Source organism: Folsomia candida, unplaced genomic scaffold, assembly GCF_002217175.1.
Source record: "Folsomia candida strain VU population unplaced genomic scaffold, ASM221717v1 Fcan01_Sc001, whole genome shotgun sequence".
In the NCBI taxonomy this organism is placed as follows: domain Eukaryota; kingdom Metazoa; phylum Arthropoda; class Collembola; order Entomobryomorpha; family Isotomidae; genus Folsomia; species Folsomia candida.
In genome coordinates this window covers 8353978-8374784 of record NW_019091193.1, presented here as the reverse complement: position 1 = coordinate 8374784, position 20807 = coordinate 8353978, and the positions used below count along the sequence as shown (strand labels likewise).

Sequence of the window (20807 nt, the reverse complement as noted above, 5' to 3'; positions counted from 1 at the left end):
TCTTATTCCTGAACAATTTGCACTGTTCAAAGTACAGCATCATTCATTGAACGTGTATTTATAAAGAGTAAAAAGCCTGCCAACTGCCAGGCACTCTAAAATTGGTTACACATGCACGTAAAATACACGGCATAATAAATACAACAAGTGTTTCATGTTGTGAGCCCAGTGTGAAATTGTCTTTTTGACGAGGTAGATGTGCAGAAGGGACCGTGTGTAATATTTTAAAACACCGTGTTTCTATTACCGGAATTTTAATAGTTCGTTAAAAATGGGACACGACTGGCATCCTTCTATACTCAGGGTAAGTTTCTTTGTTTCTACTAATTATACATATTTTTATAGAAATTTTGAAATATGCAGTGGAACAAACTTTGGGACTATAGATGCTCTTGTATGAGACATGAGACATAGATGCATACAACAAATTTAGTAGTTGGCGAAAAAATGTTTCTCAAAATTATCTATAAAATTTGCATAAACATAAAATATTAATTCCAAGCATGCATGCATTTAAAATACAACTGTTTTTCTGCAAAACTTTATTCACGTTCCATGAAAAAAGTGCATGTCCTTCTTATGATGAATACATCATCATGTACATTCTGTCCACTCATGTCTGTTGGTTTGTTTGGGTTTTCACACAAATCACAGTTTCCATTGTTTATTGATCTAATCAAACTATTACCATTAATTGACATCATTGATTTATTTGGATATGTATTCCAATTACGATTACAAATTATCAATGTCAGCTTACGTGTCCATCTGCATGTGCATATTACTCTTAAGTTATAAATATAGTCTGTATGCACAGAACTGCACAGAATAATTGACAAAACTAGGTCACTCATTAAAATAAAATTAGCGTGACACAAAAATCATCTTTAAATTGGTATTGTGCCTGGTATATCAAAGGCTTGGGTATTCATTTCAATTTAAAATGGTTCAATGGCAATGGGCAATCATCAAATTCAGGAAATTAAATAAGCTCATACATTTCCACGTAATCCATCCTAACCACACACCACAGAAACTACTCTTTGGTCTTATTAATACTGGTATATTCCAGTTAAGGCATCCATGTAAGCACACATACGTAATATCTCAATTCATAATCCACTGACTGAACGAAACATCCCATTCAGACGCAACAAATAATAAGTATAATCTCACCCACTTATTAAACTTTAGCTAACCATATATAGCTGAGATTATTCCACTTGTATAAACAACTACTGTTACATATTATATTTGCATACATGCACATATGCATTGCAGTTAGAAGGAGAAGTTGTTTGGGATAATTGCATGACTTATTCAGTATACTGGTAGTATATTTATGGCTACAGAGTAAAATTATTTCCGCAAAAATTATGAACTTAAATCGGGTAAGAATTTCCATGCAAGACTTACTTTCACCTCGTACATACGTATTGTGCATGGACCCTTTCTTATACATCCATGGACATAAGACTCGAATCCCCGGTGTGTCAAACTTTCTCCATTCTCGCCCACACACATTTCATTTCCTACTCAAATCTAGTCCACCAACACTAAAACCCAGCAGCTGTCCTAATACTTGGGACTTTAACTAATAAATGTAAAACTTGCATAAGTTCACGTCCTCCTTAAAAATGGGCTCTCCAAATATTTCCTCTGCTGACACTAACTCAAACAATTCTTCACCCCCACAGACGAACCGCCTCGTCCCACCCACCGCCGCCACGAACGTGCTGGAACAGAAACATCACGTCTCCAGGGATGGGAGAGGACAGATTTTAGGAAATTTAAGAGGATTTCGTGGATGCACGGTTTGGTTTACGGGTATGTAAATTAATTATGACAACCACTTATGCACATAAACCCCCAGTGTGTGTAGTGTCAATCACAATTATGTAAATTTGACAAATTTCAAGGTTTCTCTGGTGCTGGGAAGACGTCCATCTCTTTCGAACTAGAAGCTTTCCTGGTGGCGAATGGAATTCCAACCTACGCCCTTGACGGGGACAATGTGAGGACGGGATTAAATAAAAATCTAGGATTTTCTAAGGAGGATCGTGAAGAGAATATTCGAAGAGTGGCAGAGGTGGCGAAACTCTTTGCAGACAGTGGGGTTGTAGCATTGTGCTCATTTGTAAGCCCGTTTGAAAAGGTAATTAATTATGTTCTATAGATTCTATAGTATGGTTACTGATATTAAATAAGGCCGTGTAATTTAATTGATCTATATTTCACCACCATATAAATAACAGGACAGAGAGCTCGCCAAAGAAATTCACAAGGCAAGTGGCCTCCCCTTTTATGAAGTCTTCATCGACACTCCCCTCGCCGTTTGTGAGCAGAGGGATGTCAAAGGACTCTACAAAAAAGCGAGGGAGGGTAAAATTAAGGGTTTCACTGGTATCGACCAGCCCTACGAACCCCCACCACATCCAGATCTAAGAATCGAAACGGTTGGCAATAGTGTCAAGGATAACGTGCTAGAGGTCGTCAAATTACTGATTGAAAAGGTGAGCATAATTGAATTGTTCTGATTTAATAGTAATGTGTAAAAAATAGATATGTATTGTAAAAACACACTCACCTATTTTTCCCACATTGCAGGATATTCTCCCACCATTCCTTCAATTTACAGAGACCGTGTCTGAGTTGTTTACAACTAAATCTAAACCCGAAGTCTCCCAAATCATCAAAACTACACCAAAATTGGATATAACGGAGCTGGATCTCCAATGGGTTCAAATACTCTCAGAAGGCTGGGCCTGTCCCTTGAAAGGATTCATGAACGAAGACCAGTTCCTCCAAACAATCCACTTTAACTCTTTTGTGAAGGATGAAGTGGCCACAATGCCAGTAGCAATTGTCTTACCAGTGGAGACAGAGGATAAGATTAGGTTGGAGGGTGTGACTGAGGTGTGTTTGGCGTATAAAGGACATGTGGTTGGAGTATTAAAGGGCATTGAGTTTTATCCGCATCGAAAAGAGGAACGTGTGGCGAGACAATTTGGGACAACATCGCCAAAGCACCCTCATATTAAGGTAGACAATAACTAATAGCTGTACCATTAAATTAAATAGTGATAAATAATATGCCTGGTTATATTTATATGTGTGACTTCTTTTCAGATGATTCTCTCCAGCGGCGACTGGTTAATGGGTGGTGAGCTGGAAGTTTTTGAGCGCATCAAGTGGAACGATGGGCTAGATAAATATCGCTTAACTCCAAATGAGATTAGAAAACGAGCAAAGGAGATGGTAAATGATAAAATGTTTGGTTATACGTCGAACATATGAAATTCTAAATATTTTATAGCATTAATTTAATCCCTTAGGAGGCGGATGCATTGTTTGCATTTCAGTTGAGGAACCCAATACACAATGGCCATGCATTATTGATGCAGGTGAGCAACTCATTGAAGAAGTCTGGTGATAATTCTATGTATGTAATTATGTGTAATTCAGTATATATGTACTAATTGTATTTTTATCTCAGGACACACAACGGAAACTCGAGTCAAGCTATGGGTACAAGAAGCCAGTCTTGCTCCTCCACCCACTTGGTGGCTGGACGAAGGACGACGATGTTCCTCTCCCTGAGAGGATACAACAGCACTTGGCAGTTCTTGAGGAGGGTGTTTTAGACCCTGAGAGAACAATTTTAGCCATTTTTCCGTCTCCAATGCTTTACGCTGGACCAACGGAGGTTCAGTGGCATGCAAGGTAATGTTTATTTAAAAATATTTAATATAGTTATTTCAGTTATCTCATCGTCAGTATTATTTGGAAAATAAAACTCAATCAGAGCTCGTCTCAATGCTGGTGCAAATTTCTACATTGTTGGGAGGGACCCTGCTGGGATGCCCCATCCAGAAAATCCATCCATCGACCTATTCGATCCAACACACGGTGCTCGGGTGCTAAAAATGGCTCCAGGGTTGGCTGGGCTTGAAATCATTCCGTTTCGGGTGGCGGCATACGACACGAGGGGAAAGTGCATGGCGTTTTTTGAACCAGGAAGGAAGGATGATTTTATTTTTATTTCGGGAACTAAAATGAGGGGTAAATAAGCAAAAATGCATAAACTAATTATATTTACATCAATAAAACTTATCAACCTGATTTTCTCCACATACTCAGGGCTCGCAAAGTCTGGGCAAAATCCTCCTGATGGGTTCATGTCTCCTAAAGCTTGGAATGTATTGGCAGAATATTACAAAAATTTGAAGGGGTGATATTTTTTAAATGGTTGCTAAGAAGAATGAAAGCTTTAATCCAATTTTTACTATTTTGTTGACAATTTTAATAAATGACGAAATGGATTCCTTAATACATTTTACTCTCTCCTCCGCAGCACCATTGGCACATCAAACAAAACATTCAAATATGAATTTGCAACGAGATACACGCTTCTCGAAAATATTTCGACTTTTGAAGCCATAAATTTAACAAAATTAGCCTGTATTTCTGACAATGTATCAATTTCTAAGGATTCATCGCCATACATTGATTGCTGTTCGGTCCCATTAGTATATCTATACATGTAACAAGAAGGTGATTCGTGGGTTGAGTAGACCTTGTGAAACTTCCCACTCTTCACAGGATGTTCTTCACCGCTAACAGACAGCGACGAATTGATCCCATTTTCTTCGAAAACTATTCCACCAGTGATTAGCGTTATGGTTACATTTACCAACTCCTCTGGAAGAAAATTCTCAAGAAACAGGCCAGGATAATCTGCCACGAATATCACATCACTGGTGGCATTAATATCGAAGAACGTAGAAAAATAATCTCTGTAGTGTGAGTATTGCGTGAGAAGTGGGAGGATAAAGCTAACCGGGGTGAAAGGGGACCAATGTACTTTGAGAAGATTGACCTGCAATTTGAAATAGTTGCATAATTAATTAATTAGTTGATAGATGCATATAGCAATTGTAAGTATACCCTCGGATCATATATCCTCTGCTGAAAGCGACCATTAAGAGATTTCCAAATGTCAAAGTAAACTCCTATGGAGCTGATATTGTATCGCTCAAGGTTCCGTGCAATACACTGGGCGTGTTGAAGCGCCATATCGGCATGACTACTCCATCGGTCGTTGGCCACCCAGACCTATTTATCAATAATGAAATAAATTTCAGAAAAAAAATCAAATTAGACTGCATTAGTTACATCTGGATCCAGAAATTTCTCCTGTCCAGTGATCTCATCCTTGACAATAATTTTCTGGTGCAGCGTTTCCCATGAGTTGACCATCATATCCCAGGAGTAGCCGTACAGGCCTGGGGTCCAATTATTAAAACCCTTTTGAAAAATAAATATTAAACAATATTTTAATATTGTTTCCTGTCCAGAATTTTACTTAGGATTATTCAAGGTCCTGAATTTCACTTACAATGGAACCTTTTTTCAAGCTACACCGGGATCGACTAGCGAGTTATATCAAAAAATCAAGCCAAAAATTAGGTCAATTTTTGAGAAAATTTTCCCTTGCGTTTTTCTCCACGGGGCGAAAACCAAGGCGCTCGTGTGAACTTTGACCTCCAATATTTTTCTTCAAAGGGGCCATTCAACGGAAAGAGAAGTGTCACGTGACTCCTAATTTTTGGCTTGATTTTTTGACATAACTCGCTAGTCGATCCCGGTGTGGCTTGAAAAAAGGTTCCATTGTTAGTTACGTGTGTATATAAGGTTAACTCACTTGATGGTAAATTTTGTGACCGGGAGCATGGGACGAGTTTGGGATTATTTTGGGGAAAAAATTCGTTGTTACGTGAAGTTAAGGCCATTTTAATGTAAATTTATAAAATAATGATGAAGATCAAGGCCGGTGGTGGATAAAATTAACGATCTTGGAGCAAATTTGATGTCATTTTTAGCAAAATGGGGAGAAACTGTGCAATTTCGAATTGTCCAAACAGAAAAGGAAAGCCCTCTCACAAAGTTCACTCGTTTCCAAATGCAAAACATGCACTTCTTCGGAGTATTTAGATTTCTCAAGCTATTGGGACGACGTCATCACTTAAACTTGACAACTTTGGCGTTTGCAGCCGTCATTTCTCCTCAAATAATTATGTAGCAGGTCATGCCACCACAACCAAAAGTAAAGGTGGCGAAGACGATGTTCAATGGCGATGAAGAGTTCGAGATTCCTCCCGATCCAGCCGAAGCTGATTTGGAACTGATTAATTCTATCCTAAATTCATATGAACAAGTTTAATCGTTATGATATTTATGTTTGTCATTTGTTAATTATGATGTACGGTGTAATTGTTATGCATCTGTATAAAGTCGTGTTGTCAAAATTTTGACCACCACCGGCCTTGATCTTCATCATTATTTTATAAATTTACATTAAAATGGCCTTAACTTCACGTAACAACGAATTTTTTCCCCAAAATAATCCCAAGCTCTCGGTCACAAAATTTACCATCAAGTGAGTTAACCTTATATACACACGTAACTAACAATGCAAGTCTTTTACGTGTACAACTCAGATCTGGTCGGGACCAATTTTATTTTGTTCAGCACACAAAATAAGCATACCCGTATTTTTTCATTTTTCATAATGCGCTAATTTGAGCGCGAGGCGCGAATTTTAAAACATTTTTCAGCCAAAATCTCGGTTTTTAAAAATTCTGTAAATTTTCGAATTTTAGCGCGAATCCAAAAATTCGAGAACATGTCTCTTCAGAATGACTAACCTGACTTATGAAAAATCCAATTGTCTCGAAATTTGATTTTCAAAATTTTTTGCCAGTTTTTGAAATTCATTAAAATTATAAACTTATTCAAAATTTTAATTTTTCAAAAAATAATGCATCTGGATTTTTCATAAGTCAAGTAAATCATTCTGAAGGGACATGTTTTCGAATTTTTGGATTCGCGCTAAATTTCGAAAATTTACAGAAATTTTAAAAACCGAGGTTTTGGCTGAAAAATGTTTTAAAATTCGCGCCTCGCGCTCAAATTAGCGCATTATGAAAAAAGAAAAAATTCGGGTATGCTTATTTTTTGTGCTGAACAAAATAAAATTGGTCCGGACCAGATCTGAGTTGTACACGTAAAAGACTTGCATTGTAAGTAAAATTCAGGACCTTGGGATTATTGAATTGATGCAGATTTTACGGATTATAATTTGTATGCAAGCATACCTTGGTGATGGAATGCGAGAATGGGAGAAATATTTGCACTCCAACGTAAATAAAAATTAAAAAGCGTGTTGATTTTTTCATAACATTATTTTTTGGTGTGGATGAAATTGGCTTAAGGGTTTCACTCCGACCGCTGCGGAACCAGGAACATGGCCATTCATCCGCATTTCTGAAGAGAATTAAGGAAGCCAGACAGATGTACGGGAACATTCCTGTATTCGAGGGACAATCATTCCAATGGTGTAACAGTATAATTATAAATTTATGCATATCACCAATGTCAAAAATCGCTGCATTCATCCCATGAAATAAGATAGAAATCAAAATTCCAAGTTTTCTGGTCCGTTGAAAATTAAGAAGAAATCCGACCCCCAAATCGTAGCATAAACCACCCATGTGGATAAAGTAGAATTCAATGTGCTGTTGGTCTAGGAATGGTCTGCGTAAAATACAACCATTTCATTTATTTATCTGATTAAATATGTATATGCATATAACAGTACATGCATACATGCATGCATATCTTAGGGTAAACTTCATGTCAAAACTCACTTTAAACCTCCAAAAACCCAATGTTTTCCTAAATTCCTATGCATTAAAACAATTCAATGATCAGTATTGCGTTCGCTTTCACGACTTAAATACTACAAAATAATTCCTACTTATTAAGCATACCTCATAGACCATCCGGAAACCCAATCCGAATCTAATTTCTTAATCCCTGCAAAGCTAAGTAGATAACACACAGTTAAGCTTCGTCCATGCTTCGTGTCATTATCAAGTCCTGCTCTGAATCCAATTTTTTAATTGGTCGAAGCATTTAATTATCGTAGTGATAATTTCGCTATGCCAATCAAAAAATATGATTTGGAGGACATGATAATGTCATGAAGTGACAAAGGAATACATGCAACAGGAAGCGTCAGATATTGTTTATATTGATAATAAATAATATGTTTACTGTACAAGTAGAGGATGAAGATCTGAAATTTTATGATTGCATAGTTCCATCTGGGCACAGTTTGCGGGGGGTACTTGTTTATTAAGCTGTCGAGGGACCTGTATGTACATGCATAAATACAAATATGCTGGTACATAAATACATACAGATATCAGCTCGTCTGTAAATTGACTTACAATCTTTCCCCAGCCCCTCCCACTTTGAGTAGGATTGCAAATAGCATAAAGAGATACGAGTGATTATTCCAGCGAGATTTATCCAAAATGAAAAAATAGACATAGGGGATGAGGTACAAAATACAGGATTGTTTGAATCTGTAGCCAAGACAAATTCCAAGAGCTCCTAAATTTTAAATTTTAAATTTTTTTTAGATTCGACATTTTTATAACTTATCTATTTGTGTCCTACCAATCCACATGGCCGAGTAGAGTAGACAAGCAAATGCGACGGGGACCGGTTTCACCCATGGAAACAGTGGAAAGAAACAGTAATTTTGATCCCCGAACCGAATATCAGCATCTTCTAGGCCGCGTTCAAGGGGGATGTCCAGCATCATGAGAAGACCTTGAATATGATTAATGCATACATACTTATCACCAAGTTGTTAGCACTTGAATGAGGTTTAATTTACCGAAAGCTATGCGAAACAAAGCTAACGCGGTCGGATCACAAGGGTCCATGAGGGAGTATGCGTTTAAGAGAGCTAATTTTTGTTTTACGAAATTTTTAAATTTCACAATTAATACTGCAACACGTGACATTGTAACGCTGAGAGTGATAAATTGACACAAAGAAATGGTGTGGTGAAATAGCAGTCCAGATGGATGGAGATTCGAGTTGGGAATGCGATCTCTGGAAACTTTGGATGTTCTCGTTGTCGGAAGAGAATTGAAAAGTATTGATTTTTACGGGAGAGAAAGTTGCGTTTAAAGAGCGAAGGCATGATAAGATTAGAAGAAAGCTGAGCTGTTGGTACAAATAATGTTGTTTTCTCTTTGGTTATAAGCGTCCTTTTGGGAATCGTAGAAAAACAATTTGTTTTATGTTGTATATATGCTACTTTATTTGGCGATAAATTGGCGCTCATAGTATATGTACATTTATATGTATGTGCATGTAGCGAATGACAAATTTTATTAGTCGTCTACCAAAATACATAGCAATATCTGCATTTCTGTTTTTGTAACAATAATGAAATACATTTAGAGAATTTTATAACCACAACTAAAATTATTAATTGTCACTCAATTGAATACAAAGACTTTCAAGTAAAGGTTGACCCCCTTAACTTTCTCGGGGTCTGGAAATATCAGTTCGCCACTCTCCGACCACCGTACAGTTTCATAGCTGAGTGAACCCAATTCTTCAAATCCTAATGATTTTGTCCCAGCCACCGTCCACGGACTCGAAAGGAACACCTTGGCCACTTTAAACCCTTCAGCTCTTAGAAAGTCCAACGATCTTCGATAAAGTTCCTTGCTCGCCCCTTGGTTCCGATATTTGGGGGTGGTAGAGACGAGAAAAAATTCAGCATACTCGTCAATGCCGTATCGTTCGTATATTTTCCCGATTTTATTCAGCTTGTCAAATATTTCAAACACGGCAAACATTGACTTTGACTGAATGTCGAGAGACTCAAATTGGTCAACCCCTTTCCTCATGCGGTGAGTTAATCGAACACAGGCAAGCTAGACAATTTAATATACAAATCAATGCAATAATTCAGCTAGTACACATTTGCATGGATGGTGAATACACTTGAAATAAATTTATAAGCAGTACTTCTCCAGTTTCTTTATCTTCCATGTAGAATCCTAATCCATCCTGAATGCTTATTTTGGCGACATCCAGAAATTCTCGAACAGATTGATCCGTCAAGCCCAAATTTGAACATGTTATTTCTCCAGGAATAAAATACAATTCAATATTTTCCAACACTTTTGGAATATCCTTGTCTGTTATGCGTTTCACTCTAAAATTCTTAAAATCGCCCTCGATCAGGGCGTAACTTTCCTCAGAGGGCATTTTTCGCAGGGAACCCATATTTGTCCAGTATACGTATGTTTGTAGACTATACGACACACTAAACTTGTTTCTCTTCTAATTTTTAGCAAAGTGACTTCGTGACTGTGCCACTAGTGCAATGTATACATGCATTTTAAAGCAGTTTTCCTCTTGACCATACTACTGCAAAAAGACTGACATTATATACATGTGTATGTACATATTCTCAGTCAGCAAATGTATGAGACAGCATGGATAAAAAGTCCAATCTCAAGGTCGGCCAATTCTAGCTTTACAAAATTTAATCATTGGATAATCTACTTCACTTCGTTAATGCACTTGCCTGCATTGAGATTTTTACACAATTGAATATATATATGTACATTTGTATGTACATTGTATGTACGTACATGTACATTGTATGTACGTTGATTGACGTAGTGGAATAATACTGAAACAGGGATATTATCCATAGATATGCTTATAAAGATGTCAAACTTACCTGTCGTAAACACAGCCAGTGATATGATTTACATAAATTAGCAGTAAATAAGTTTTTCAAACATTAGCCCAAAATTTAATTTGTACAATGTTTTAATCGATACTCTTCTATGACATCAACTAATCCTACAATTAAATACTTAAGAATAGTATCCTAGCATATCAAGTTGATATTGTCAACTAATAGTACATATTTATAAGCGTCAATAACTTGAGGTAAAATTTTGCATAATTAGTAATAAGTACGTATGTATAATTAATATGTACATATGTGTATAAGCAATATGATATGCTGTATCATTTGCTCATTTGTTCACTCATAGGAATCATTAATTGGACTGAATTACTCTTCATCTTGAGCCGAGCCTTTTGCCTCTTTAAAGCTCTTTGTTGTCTTTTATGTTCTTCGTAAAATTTTGTAAAATTATTCACCACAGTCGGAATTGGTAGAGCAATAGCAACCACGCCACATATCCCAGTCAAACTTGCAATTACTTTTCCAAGAATGCTTACCGGTGAAATGTCACCGTACCCAATCGTCGTCATGGTTATCAATGCCCAGTAGAACGACTGGGGTATTGATTCAAAACCTTCTGGATTTACACCGTTTTCTGCAAAATATGCCAAAGTGGAAAATATGATGACGCCCATGCTAAGGAACAGAAGCAGAACCCCCAAATATTGGTAACTGTGCCTCAACGTATAGCCCAGACATTGCAACCCTGTCGAATGTCGGACCAATTTAAAAATCCTCATGATTCTAATCGCCCTTAGCATTTGCAACCATTGTCCACTCATACCATTTTGGACAAGAATAAGCGAAACATAAAATGGAACAATGGCCAACAAATCGATACCATTTAACCAACTGCGGAAAAACGCAGGTTTGCTGGGAGCTGCAAACATCTTTAACAAATATTCAATCGTAAACCAAATGACACAACCAAGTTCTAAAATGTAAAAGATTGGATTGTCAATTTGCTCAAAGTCATCCAAATCTGTGGTGGCGTAACTACTTTGTAAAAGCTCCTCACAAAGAGTTACATTTTCGTGTTTACAGCGATATTCATGAAGATCTCCAATAGTAGACAAACACAGAGTCATGATGGACAGGACAATCATGGTGATGGAAAACGTTCCAACAGCCTGTTATAAAAATGTGTATATTAATTTTAATTCGTACTTAGGAGGAGAGCAATTAACCATAAATGCGCTATTGTCGCTGGTCTAGCTGTCCCTATTAATCATTAATAATATTCTTACCTTTTGTGGAATAGTTTTCGACTTTTCAAACAAATCCCACACCCAGGAGCGATGCCATGCAGTTGCCCCATGTCCAAAATCGTCTTCCTTAATCGAGAAGTACGCCTTATCTTTCTTCATCTGATCTTGTATGTGTTCCACCTTTTGCGTATACTTCACACCGCAACACGAGTCTAGATGGACATCATCAATCCCCCAATATTGCAATTCTTCGGCAAAATCCATAGCACAAAAGTCATCGGGCAAGTGAATCTTGTTTTTACGATACAGGTTCAGAATCAGAGAAAAAGATTGCGAAGATCGGTCCCAATAATATTCATTCTTTTCGCGACAGTAATCATCACAAAGGTCCAGAATATTGGATTGGTCGATCCGTGCTTTCAGTTGTCCAAGCCGAGTGTTCTTATGACGATTCAAATTGGTCCAAAGCATTTCATGACGTTCTCCGCCCACATTTAGAATTACTCTTTTGCTCTGGCTATTTTGAGTAGGCGCAGCAGTTTCGTTAAGTGCAGCGGATTTCTTTGTTAACGTGGGCATTTCCAAGTACTGGTCCAGATTTTGGTTATTGTCATTTACTCGTGATGATAAAGCCGTCGAAACGTCTATGTCTTCCTCCTATTTATTAGTAAAATTTCAGAATACGTGCTACAATTACGCTTTAAGCAATGTTTAGACAAGTAAAAAAATAACAAATAACCTTCTCGTCCATACAACTTTTTGGTAGCATTCGATAACGTAAAGTTTAAATGAATATAGAAATTCAAAACTTAATTTACGGAATAGTAAGATATCTTTCTTTATATTCAAATTACTCAAGCAGAATAAGAATTTATAAAATTATTGCTTATGTAGAGCATTCCAGATCAACCAAGTACTTGAAACTGAACCCAATTGTCAACAGTGCATTTAAATGATGATGTAATGTGATTGTTGGATCCCGTGAGTACAATAAATATTGATAAAATATTTTCTCAAGCGATTAATTGACTGATGTCGTTTTTTTGTATTTACACGAATTTCATTCATACACATACAAAAGGCGTTAGGACATGGTTTTGACGAATTCGCGGGTGAATATCTCTGGCGGGGAGTTGAATTTTGAACTGATTTTTGGTCAGTTGTAAGATAATACTCTCAAAAAGATATATTTAAAATTTTAGGCCGATAGCTTTATAAATGCCCCCTCCAGTGCCCCCAGAGTTGGAAGGAGCCAAAAAAACACTTTCCAAACTGAATTACTCATATTTCATGATAACCTAAGAGGTCAGAGGTGAATGATTGTTAATATTACAACCCTAGATAATCATTGCATGTAATAATAAAAGAATCTACATGAATTACATAATGTTGGGCCTCCATCGTCGCTGATACTTTTTCATGAAAATTGATAAATTGGACCGTGCACAGGAAAATTGACCTGCTGACCTTGAACGCGGACCCACTCGGTCAAATGAAGATTGAGGGCAAAGCTCTAAGTGTCCCAAATAATATTAAATTAAACTGAAGATTTTGTGTAAACAGTTTTGGAGAACGACCCTAGCTAATCAGCTGTCGCGGAATCCTAAAAAACTCGTGAACTTATTTGGAAAATTAATGGTCAAATTTTTTAGAAAATAAATTTTACTAATCTTTTTGTGTCCCCTACTGCAGAACTATTTTATCTACAAGGTACAAGTGACAAAATAATAAAATTATTGCGTTTTGGGTAGTTAAATTATTTCTGAAGTTCGACATCGAAAACGACGGGAACTTTTCCAAAAATTTTATAAGGTCTGATGAAAACTCAGTCCGTGGGGTATAACCACTTATCAAAATTTTGTCAAAAGTACTTCAAGTGCAATATACTATATGTACCTTGGATAAAAGCCACGTTAGGGATTTTTAGCATCAAAGTCGTAAAATGTGGAAGAGTTGCGTTAAAGAGCGCATTCCATTAAGACAAGTATGAAATTAGACTGCAAAACGGACTTAAAAGATACGCATAAGGCAAACGTGGTTTTATATAGTGAAAAGCATGCTAAGTCCCTTAAAAATAGTCGCAAAGACGATTTTTGCATCAGGACCTAAGAAAAAAATATTTAGTTCAACGCCATTTTATAAGAACACTGGTTTGGAAAACTAAAATAGGACACCTCTCCAAATTTGACCTTGCCTCATTTCGCAGAGTACACAAAATCGGAAGCCAGATATGCTTACCTATAGTTTGAGACATGGGCTTTCACATAAAACAAGTTAGAAATCTCTACGACTAAAAACCATCCCGCAATTAAAGTATGAATTCGTCAAAACCATGTCCTAACGCCTTTTGTATATAGTAGTTGTCCAGTGATTGATAATGGCACAGGTTTTACCGACATTATGCATTAGTATTTGTTGGCAGAATTTGTTTTACGTTTCACCATTGAACAAATTTTAATGTTAATTACATATTAAAAGATAATATTCGACTTATCGTATATCATACAAGTTTTTTATTTATAAAAGATTGCGGAACAAGTAAATACATGTTTAATGCAGATACTGTAGATTAGAATACATAACTCTGGTGATTCCCAACCAACTTGTGAACTTTAGTCATGTAAATATGTACCTACATAACGTAAACAAAACACCTATCTAATTTGCAGTAGCGGCATCAGAGGTAAAGCTTCAATTTTATGAAACTCTTTCATTAGACAAGGTTAAGGCCATAAGGCCAACCATGAAATGTATGTATGTAATACAAAAATAACGTGTCGTACGTATGTGCATGCATATGGTAAATATGATATTTCAATTCGATGAATGAGATGAATGAGATGAAGTTGAAAATGATTAATAATAATTAATTAACATATGAATAAAGTACTTAAACCTATTTCCCTTCTGCATGAACACAACGGTTCTCGTGTATGTTTGACATTGTGAACGATTACGTTAATATTAATCACAATAAGATGCGTTTCTCTGTACGTTCGATTATTTAAATTTCAAAGTTCTCTGTAATTTTCCGGATCATTTGGTTATCATCATTTAACTTTATTCGTTCATGAAATTGCACACGAGGAAAGTCGACAAGTGATCAGATAAAAAAAGATTAGTTGTGGTACATAACAATCGCAATCATGGTCATTATTGTCCAAATCTGAATACCAGAGTACATCATAGTTGCCGTGTTTTGTGTTGTTGTAGAAACACAAGTTCCTACCCCTGGTGTTTGTCCACTAACTTGGACGCATTCGGAATCCTGAATACACTCAATGCGTTTGTGTCCAGCTGCCACGGGGGATTCATTCGTTCCGATGCAGGGAGCACCAATTGTTGCTACACAGTTGTCAACGTCCCAAACGAGTTTGTAATCTGGTGAGGTATTTCGTCGTGAAGTTGCACAGGTGCAAAGCCCATCCGTGCACACGAGACTTCGAGAAGAGTCGCAGAACGCGTCTTTGGTGCAGGAAGTTCCATTGAGGGAGACCTTCGGCACATTTATGCATGAACCCACGCCAAGAGGCATGTCTGGAAGTTGAATGCATGTCAAGGGATCCACACAATGGATAGCTTTCATTCCCGTGGGGACAGGGGACTGTCTCGTACCAACGCAGGCAGATTCTTTTTGTCCCACGCACTCTCCTCTGCCGGAATCCCACTCCAAATTGTAGGATACTTGGCTCGTAAGTGGCCCTTGGGCACACCGACAAAGGGCATTTTCACAAACTAGTCCGACAGATAAATCGCAAAATGCTGTCGGAGTACATGGTTCATTGAAAGAAACTGCACTAGTCCGATGGAAAAGGGCGAATAAAGCGATTGCAAAAAGTTGGAATGTAAGTTTCGACAACATGGTGGCATGCCGCGTTGAATTTGATTGATACCTGTGTCGAGAAAAATAGTTATGCAAAATCATATTCCAGATGTGAATTCAATCACTTGAGTTATTAAAATTAAGATGCTCTAATATAAGCATTAGTACTATCCTCGCACTCAGCCCTTGCACCTCATTTGCATATTTTAACGCATTCGCGAGAGCCATAGAGTTTATTCAACATGGAAAGCTCGTATCGCCGAAAATGGGCTATTGAGATTTATGCAAATGAGGTGCAAAGCCTAAGTACGGGGATAGTAAGTAATTGAAGGGTTAAAGCATAATACATTTATTTTTAAAAATTTGTTGAATTGTAGTTCATTAGTCCATGAGGGACTTATTTACTCACCTTTCTTCAAATTCGGATACACCTATTTTCTGCCACAGAAATTTTTTTGTCACACTCTATGAAAAATTCGTTTTGGAGGACAAAACTATGCAATGACTGACCTTTTCTACCTATCAACGACAATAAGCAGACGACCAAACCTTATCCAGTCACCAGTGCATCCCATATAATAACTTGCACACATATCACATACGTAGTTTGGAGGGATCAGGAACATTCCTGCTATAAATGATAACAGATGATTAATTGGGGACCATTTCGCTGTTTTCAATGAATAAGTACGAGCATGTGAATGATTAACTTCAGCACAAAGAAAATTTACTTATATCTTGTTAATCCATCTTTCATGTTGATTAGGTAAAAATGATTGATAAGTTCAGTCCAGGAATACTAATAGTGATCAATTTATTTTTCCATGTAGTCAATACATAGATATTTATTCATCACTGTAAAACATAATTTTCCTGCAATAATTGTAGCCGATGATAAAATGGCTTTTCCAGGAAAAGATGCAGATTACAAATTATCACCTTAATCCTAAAATCATAGGTAACTACTTCAAATTAATGATAGATGGGACGCTCATTTCATTGACCAGAAATATGTATGCATGACTAATACATATATATTTATATATGGATTTAGGATGATAACCAACATCATTAGGAATGTTTACAATATTGGGCGGCCAACTTTTTAATTTAACCTTCTCTAAGATTGAACTTTATGCGTAGTTTATCTTGCTACAGTAAGGAAGATCTACTTTTTTATTTACAGACCTCAGGATTCATGTAAGGACCAAATCTTTTTATTATCATTTGGATATACATAACCTTATCACACTAAATATTAGTATCAAATTCTAACTAAATGCTTGAAGCTACTCCAATTTTTTAGGTATAATGTAATAATTTATCCACCCTATATAGAATCTGCTCTGTATTTGAGCATCTCTGTACATTTCACCTTATCAGTTTATTATCAAAGGAAACTCCACCTGAAATAAATCAATTGAAATTCATCAGCCAAGACACATAGCACAACTACTCAGGAGTCAATATCGTTTGACTTTTTCCAGCGTTGGAGGTACTTCTACAAGCGTCACACGACATCTAAACACATTCACAAAACAATATAACAATTCAAGGAACACATACAATCATAAGAAAGGTGACACCTCTTGGTCTTTATGGGGTGACGAGTCCTTCCTCATTCCGACGTAATGCTCGTACAAGTGTTTCTCCGGATATGAAATGTTCTTGATACGAATGGGCGACCCATCCTTCACCTTTGCTTGCAGAAATATCAAGGTTGTCAGCACATATGGAACCGTCAGGTATGGCAGGTTCAACTTTTAATATGAAAAATTGATCCATGTAATAGAAAACCAAGAAATTTGAAATTTTTTTCAGACAATTACTTGCTTGAATCCAAGTTGAAAAGCTTTCTGTACCAAAGCTGCCGTGACAACGTTAGCACCAGCAACTATGAAGCTACGTATACTTGGCAGAAAAAATATACTGCTAATTGCAACACTTGCAAGGAAACCATTGTATCCCCAAAGACCATTGTACACATCATCGAAATCTTCATTCGCCAGCAATATGCCTGATTCATGAAGAATATAAAATTTAAAGCTGAATTTATTAAAAGCGTAAGTTAATGATTACCACAAGTCGAACCAAGCCCAGCTCCAATAATACCAGTAACTAAATGTATTGGTGAATAGATAAAGATTCCCAACATTATTATGACACTCGCCCACAAGTCATTAAGTCCATGAACTTGTCCTACAGATAGAACTACACCGATGGCAAACTATTCAAAAAATAATTTTATAATTGATAATTATTTTATTTATAAGTATGCCATTTTAAAATCTACAAATATTTAGCTTTATATTTTTACTAGCGTATAAGCCCGTCTCCCGCCGGGCGAGTGAAAATTATCAGCTGGAAATATCTGTCGGTAACGGAAGTGAGAGAAAATTATCTGCAACGCAAGGGAGAGTAAAGAAAGTCAAGTTTCGAATGTCGCGAAAAGTAAAAACAAATTAAATTTAAAAAATTCAATGTCTGATGGTAGTTATGTTGGGATGGTCGTAAAATGGTGGTTATTTTGGGTGGTTATCTTGACTATTTCGCTGCGATGTGGGAGGTTAATGTAGACTCACTGAGTACAATAGCACGTCGAAGTAAAATAAATAATATTCTGACTGTCTAGTGCCTTCGTCAGAATATTTCCCTGTTTTTCTTTATTCACGGTGTTTGTTAAATTAAATTAGAGGTACAATTGTATTAAGTAAAACCCCAAACCTCCGTCTTCAAACTATGAACCACGATGCGGTGTCGTACTCAATTAATGTAACGGGACCTTACTCCCACTTTATCCAGTCGAGTGACATTTCGGTGTGCTCGCGACTCACTCCCACTCCACTCCTACTCCAATCCGCAGCGGAGTGACCACTTACTCCTAGTGTATAAGTCCGTTTCCTGTACGGGGGTAGTTTCTGTGATTTTCAATATAACTGTAAGGAGTGATTGGGCTAGGGCTGGGCTGGGCTGGGCTTGGGCACAGTACTACTCGCTATTTCACTCTTAGGAGTGATTGGGCTTGGGCTGGGCTTGGGCACAGTACTACTCCGTACTCGCTACTTCACTCTAAGGAGTGATTGGGCTAGGGCTGGGCTTGGGCACAGTACTACTCGCTGCCCACTTATCTTACCTAAATAACCACCACCCCTCAGATAACCACCATCCCTCAGATAACTACCACCCCAAGATAACCACCACCCCAAGATAACCACCACCCCAAGATAACCACCACCCCAAGATAACCACCACCCCCATATAACCACCACACCCAGATAACCACCACCCCCAGATAACCACCACCCCCAGATAACCACCACACCCAGATAACCACCACCCCAAGATAACCACCACCCCAAGATAACCACCATATAACCACCACCCCCATAAGCCCTTACAAAGAGTAGCACACCTTCTGGTATTTAATTTTATTACTTTCACTTCCGTTGCCAACAAACATTTCCAGCTTATAATATAAGATTTTACTCTTACCTTGGGGAAGGCAAAAATGTGTTTAGCAGAATTTTGATGCGAAAATAATGCAGTTGCACTACTGTTACTAGTTGGAATAGGATACGTTTCTTGAGTTTTGGTCGAAATATCTTGTACTGTTGCTCCATGTTCCTGTTCAGAAGCGTTACTTGACATTAAGCAGACAAACATGAGGAGTTGGATTGCGTTGAACGTGAGCGTCAAAGGGGGCAATACATTTTTCTGTGATGATGAGAACAAATTGTCGATACACGAGTTGATGATGACGCTATAAACGAAGGATTAGTGTAATTTTCAGGCGTAAATGAATACTATTATTTCATGTAAATTTATATTACCTTAAACTAGCCCCAAATATAATGAACATCCATACATAGAGCGTTACTGGCTTGGAATATAGAAGTGGAAGTAACGACGTTGTGATAATTCCGACCAGAGCTCCGTTATATGTTGTTAAACCGGAAGTAATGAGTGGCTTTTGGATACCAAATGCCTACAGAGCATACATATTTTTTACTGAAAAAATCTATTTTTTATTCCTATATATAAATAGTTCAGCGTAGTTTTTGAAGCAATTATAAAATATGCTTAATTTAAAGTAAATCGTTCCTCTGACCATTGCTGTTAAAACTGACACACTTGCTCCCACAAGTCCTCCGACACCAACCGTTGGGCTAGCTGCAAACAGCGCGAGGAGTACCAACGTTCCAGTGATTGGGTTATTCGCGAACGCGATCTGAAAATATGATGCACGTCCTTGCTTAATAATCCTTAATAAATTTTATATTAATCGAATTATAGGATAATGTATGTACTCAATATATTTAGTAAGTACCACTAATTATAATTAGGTACTAATTATTACTTTAGTACCTGCGAAAGTCCTCGTGCGAAACAATTATAAAAATTGAGAAGGTTCCAACAGCATCCTTTCTTTTTCTTCAGACACTCATCCACTGCTGGACAGTCACCAAGTATTTGTATCCATTTGCTATCCTATGTATTTAATATAGTAAATTTCACATGGTTTCCTACATGAAATTATAATTCGGTATTAGATTCAATTCAACTCACAAATGCTCTGCATGCCATGCATTTAAAAGATTTTGTTTCTTTTTCCATTTTATAACATTACAATTTTGACCACTTTACAATTATGAGTGAACTACTATTTCTTCTTCGATTCTAAAATGTGCCCCTTAATGTATGAGAAGCCATGCTGTTGTAGCATTATGTAATCAACTGTAATTTTGAAATTGGACTGGCACAACAAATTCTAGACGGCCGATTTATATTACAAATTACATTGTTACTTCAGTACAACAAAACATAATAGCAAAATAGCATTCGTTCCAATAGTCGTTGCATATAAAATCACACAAAAGAAGTCTGAATATATATAAGCATATGAAATGATTAAAAACGCTTCTTTCTGTCGATAAGAACATGCGACAAGATTGGTTGACATCTATTTTTCCAATCCAAACATCATAGGCGTGTAATTTGTAATCTGCATATCAATTCTCTATTGAGTGTGAAAAACGCAATGCATATATTATTATTGCATTGGCCATTCGCTAGACTATAACCACCACAATTTTTTCATTGTGCGTCCCTCATTCACTGACCAACCGTTCCTACGTGA

The 20807-nt window shown here is 37.0% G+C and overlaps 6 protein-coding genes across 10 annotated transcripts; 1 reads left to right on the top strand and 5 right to left on the bottom strand.

Annotated features, from left to right (window-relative positions):
• Window positions 1-153: 153 nt before the first annotated feature.
• LOC110848080 (bifunctional 3'-phosphoadenosine 5'-phosphosulfate synthase 2) lies at window positions 154-4334 on the top strand. 3 transcript variants are annotated; one of them, XM_022095202.2, is made up of 10 exons: window positions 154-304; window positions 1698-1827; window positions 1920-2155; window positions 2256-2513; window positions 2608-3042; window positions 3130-3258; window positions 3336-3404; window positions 3497-3723; window positions 3806-4062; window positions 4141-4334. In XM_022095202.2, the coding sequence occupies exons 1-10, from the start codon at window positions 272-274 to the stop codon at window positions 4233-4235; spliced, it is 1869 nt and encodes a 622-aa protein (XP_021950894.1). In that variant the 5' UTR covers window positions 154-271; the 3' UTR covers window positions 4236-4334. The 3 variants fall into 3 exon arrangements, with proteins under 3 accessions (XP_021950894.1, XP_021950903.1, XP_021950886.1); XM_022095211.2 differs by lacking the exon at window positions 154-304 and adding an exon at window positions 1290-1391; XM_022095194.2 differs by lacking the exon at window positions 154-304 and having other exon boundaries at window positions 1523-1827.
• On the bottom strand, window positions 4238-8943 carry LOC110841759 (vitamin K-dependent gamma-carboxylase). Its single transcript, XM_022087456.2, has 11 exons — window positions 8750-8943; window positions 8527-8682; window positions 8295-8460; window positions 8124-8216; window positions 7833-7886; window positions 7710-7745; window positions 7433-7596; window positions 7158-7369; window positions 5176-5307; window positions 4948-5115; window positions 4238-4879 (listed from the first exon to the last, which is right to left on the bottom strand). Exons 1-11 carry the CDS (start codon window positions 8877-8879, stop codon window positions 4337-4339), a joined length of 1854 nt encoding a protein of 617 aa, XP_021943148.1. The 5' UTR covers window positions 8880-8943; the 3' UTR covers window positions 4238-4336.
• Window positions 8944-9217: 274 nt separating this feature from the next.
• LOC110860984 lies at window positions 9218-10302 on the bottom strand. The gene is made up of 2 exons (XM_022110104.2): window positions 9901-10302; window positions 9218-9806 (listed from the first exon to the last, which is right to left on the bottom strand). The coding sequence occupies exons 1-2, from the start codon at window positions 10159-10161 to the stop codon at window positions 9363-9365; spliced, it is 705 nt and encodes a 234-aa protein (XP_021965796.1). The 5' UTR covers window positions 10162-10302; the 3' UTR covers window positions 9218-9362.
• Window positions 10303-10698: 396 nt separating this feature from the next.
• On the bottom strand, window positions 10699-12818 carry LOC110841747 (potassium voltage-gated channel subfamily B member 1). Its single transcript, XM_022087446.2, has 3 exons — window positions 12587-12818; window positions 11887-12504; window positions 10699-11769 (listed from the first exon to the last, which is right to left on the bottom strand). The coding sequence occupies exons 1-3, from the start codon at window positions 12614-12616 to the stop codon at window positions 10921-10923; spliced, it is 1497 nt and encodes a 498-aa protein (XP_021943138.2). The 5' UTR covers window positions 12617-12818; the 3' UTR covers window positions 10699-10920.
• A 2062-nt stretch (window positions 12819-14880) lies between these two features.
• LOC110863242 lies at window positions 14881-16287 on the bottom strand. Its single transcript, XM_035844517.1, has 3 exons — window positions 16181-16287; window positions 16080-16108; window positions 14881-15740 (listed from the first exon to the last, which is right to left on the bottom strand). Exon 3 carries the CDS (start codon window positions 15707-15709, stop codon window positions 14966-14968), a length of 744 nt encoding a protein of 247 aa, XP_035700410.1. The 5' UTR covers window positions 15710-15740; window positions 16080-16108; window positions 16181-16287; the 3' UTR covers window positions 14881-14965.
• A 578-nt stretch (window positions 16288-16865) lies between these two features.
• On the bottom strand, window positions 16866-20442 carry LOC110858967 (urea transporter 2). Of its 3 annotated transcripts, none has more exons than XM_035844503.1 (10): window positions 20237-20442; window positions 20036-20158; window positions 19779-19898; window positions 19501-19655; window positions 19163-19430; window positions 17988-18071; window positions 17750-17897; window positions 17500-17687; window positions 17237-17430; window positions 16866-17076 (listed from the first exon to the last, which is right to left on the bottom strand). In XM_035844503.1, exons 1-9 carry the CDS (start codon window positions 20282-20284, stop codon window positions 17239-17241), a joined length of 1326 nt encoding a protein of 441 aa, XP_035700396.1. In that variant the 5' UTR covers window positions 20285-20442; the 3' UTR covers window positions 16866-17076; window positions 17237-17238. The 3 variants fall into 3 exon arrangements, with proteins under 3 accessions (XP_035700396.1, XP_035700394.1, XP_021963544.1); XM_035844501.1 differs by having other exon boundaries at window positions 16866-17191; window positions 17257-17430; window positions 20237-20438; XM_022107852.2 differs by lacking the exon at window positions 17988-18071 and having other exon boundaries at window positions 16866-17191; window positions 17257-17430; window positions 20237-20436.
• Window positions 20443-20807: the final 365 nt, after the last annotated feature.

Excerpts from the sequence above, each read along its gene's own strand:
- LOC110860984 (XM_022110104.2), bottom strand. The coding sequence starts at position 10,161 with ATGGGTTCCCTGCGAAAAATGCCCTCTGAGGAAAGTTACGCCCTGATC. Across the intron at positions 9,807-9,900 it reads AAGATAAAGAAACTGGAGAA|CTTGCCTGTGTTCGATTAAC; the intron begins GTACTGCTTATA and ends TAAATTGTCTAG.
- LOC110841759 (XM_022087456.2), bottom strand. The coding sequence starts at position 8,879 with ATGTCACGTGTTGCAGTATTAATTGTGAAATTTAAAAATTTCGTAAAA. Across the intron at positions 8,683-8,749 it reads TTTGTTTCGCATAGCTTTCG|GTCTTCTCATGATGCTGGAC; the intron begins GTAAATTAAACC and ends ATCATATTCAAG. Across the intron at positions 7,746-7,832 it reads GTTTCCGGATGGTCTATGAG|GAATTTAGGAAAACATTGGG; the intron begins GTATGCTTAATA and ends TTTAATGCATAG.
- LOC110841747 (XM_022087446.2), bottom strand. The coding sequence starts at position 12,616 with ATGCTACCAAAAAGTTGTATGGACGAGAAG. Across the intron at positions 12,505-12,586 it reads AAAGTTGTATGGACGAGAAG|GAGGAAGACATAGACGTTTC; the intron begins GTTATTTGTTAT and ends ACTAATAAATAG. Across the intron at positions 11,770-11,886 it reads CGAAAACTATTCCACAAAAG|GCTGTTGGAACGTTTTCCAT; the intron begins GTAAGAATATTA and ends TTTTTATAACAG.
- LOC110848080 (XM_022095194.2), top strand. The coding sequence starts at position 1,638 with ATGGGCTCTCCAAATATTTCCTCTGCTGACACTAACTCAAACAATTCT. Across the intron at positions 3,259-3,335 it reads GAAAACGAGCAAAGGAGATG|GAGGCGGATGCATTGTTTGC; the intron begins GTAAATGATAAA and ends TTAATCCCTTAG. Across the intron at positions 4,063-4,140 it reads TTCGGGAACTAAAATGAGGG|GGCTCGCAAAGTCTGGGCAA; the intron begins GTAAATAAGCAA and ends CCACATACTCAG.
- LOC110858967 (XM_035844501.1), bottom strand. The coding sequence starts at position 20,284 with ATGGAAAAAGAAACAAAATCTTTTAAATGCATGGCATGCAGAGCATTT. Across the intron at positions 19,899-20,035 it reads TCGCACGAGGACTTTCGCAG|ATCGCGTTCGCGAATAACCC; the intron begins GTACTAAAGTAA and ends TCATATTTTCAG. Across the intron at positions 19,431-19,500 it reads ATATTTGGGGCTAGTTTAAG|CGTCATCATCAACTCGTGTA; the intron begins GTAATATAAATT and ends CTTCGTTTATAG.
- LOC110863242 (XM_035844517.1), bottom strand. The coding sequence starts at position 15,709 with ATGTTGTCGAAACTTACATTCCAACTTTTTGCAATCGCTTTATTCGCC.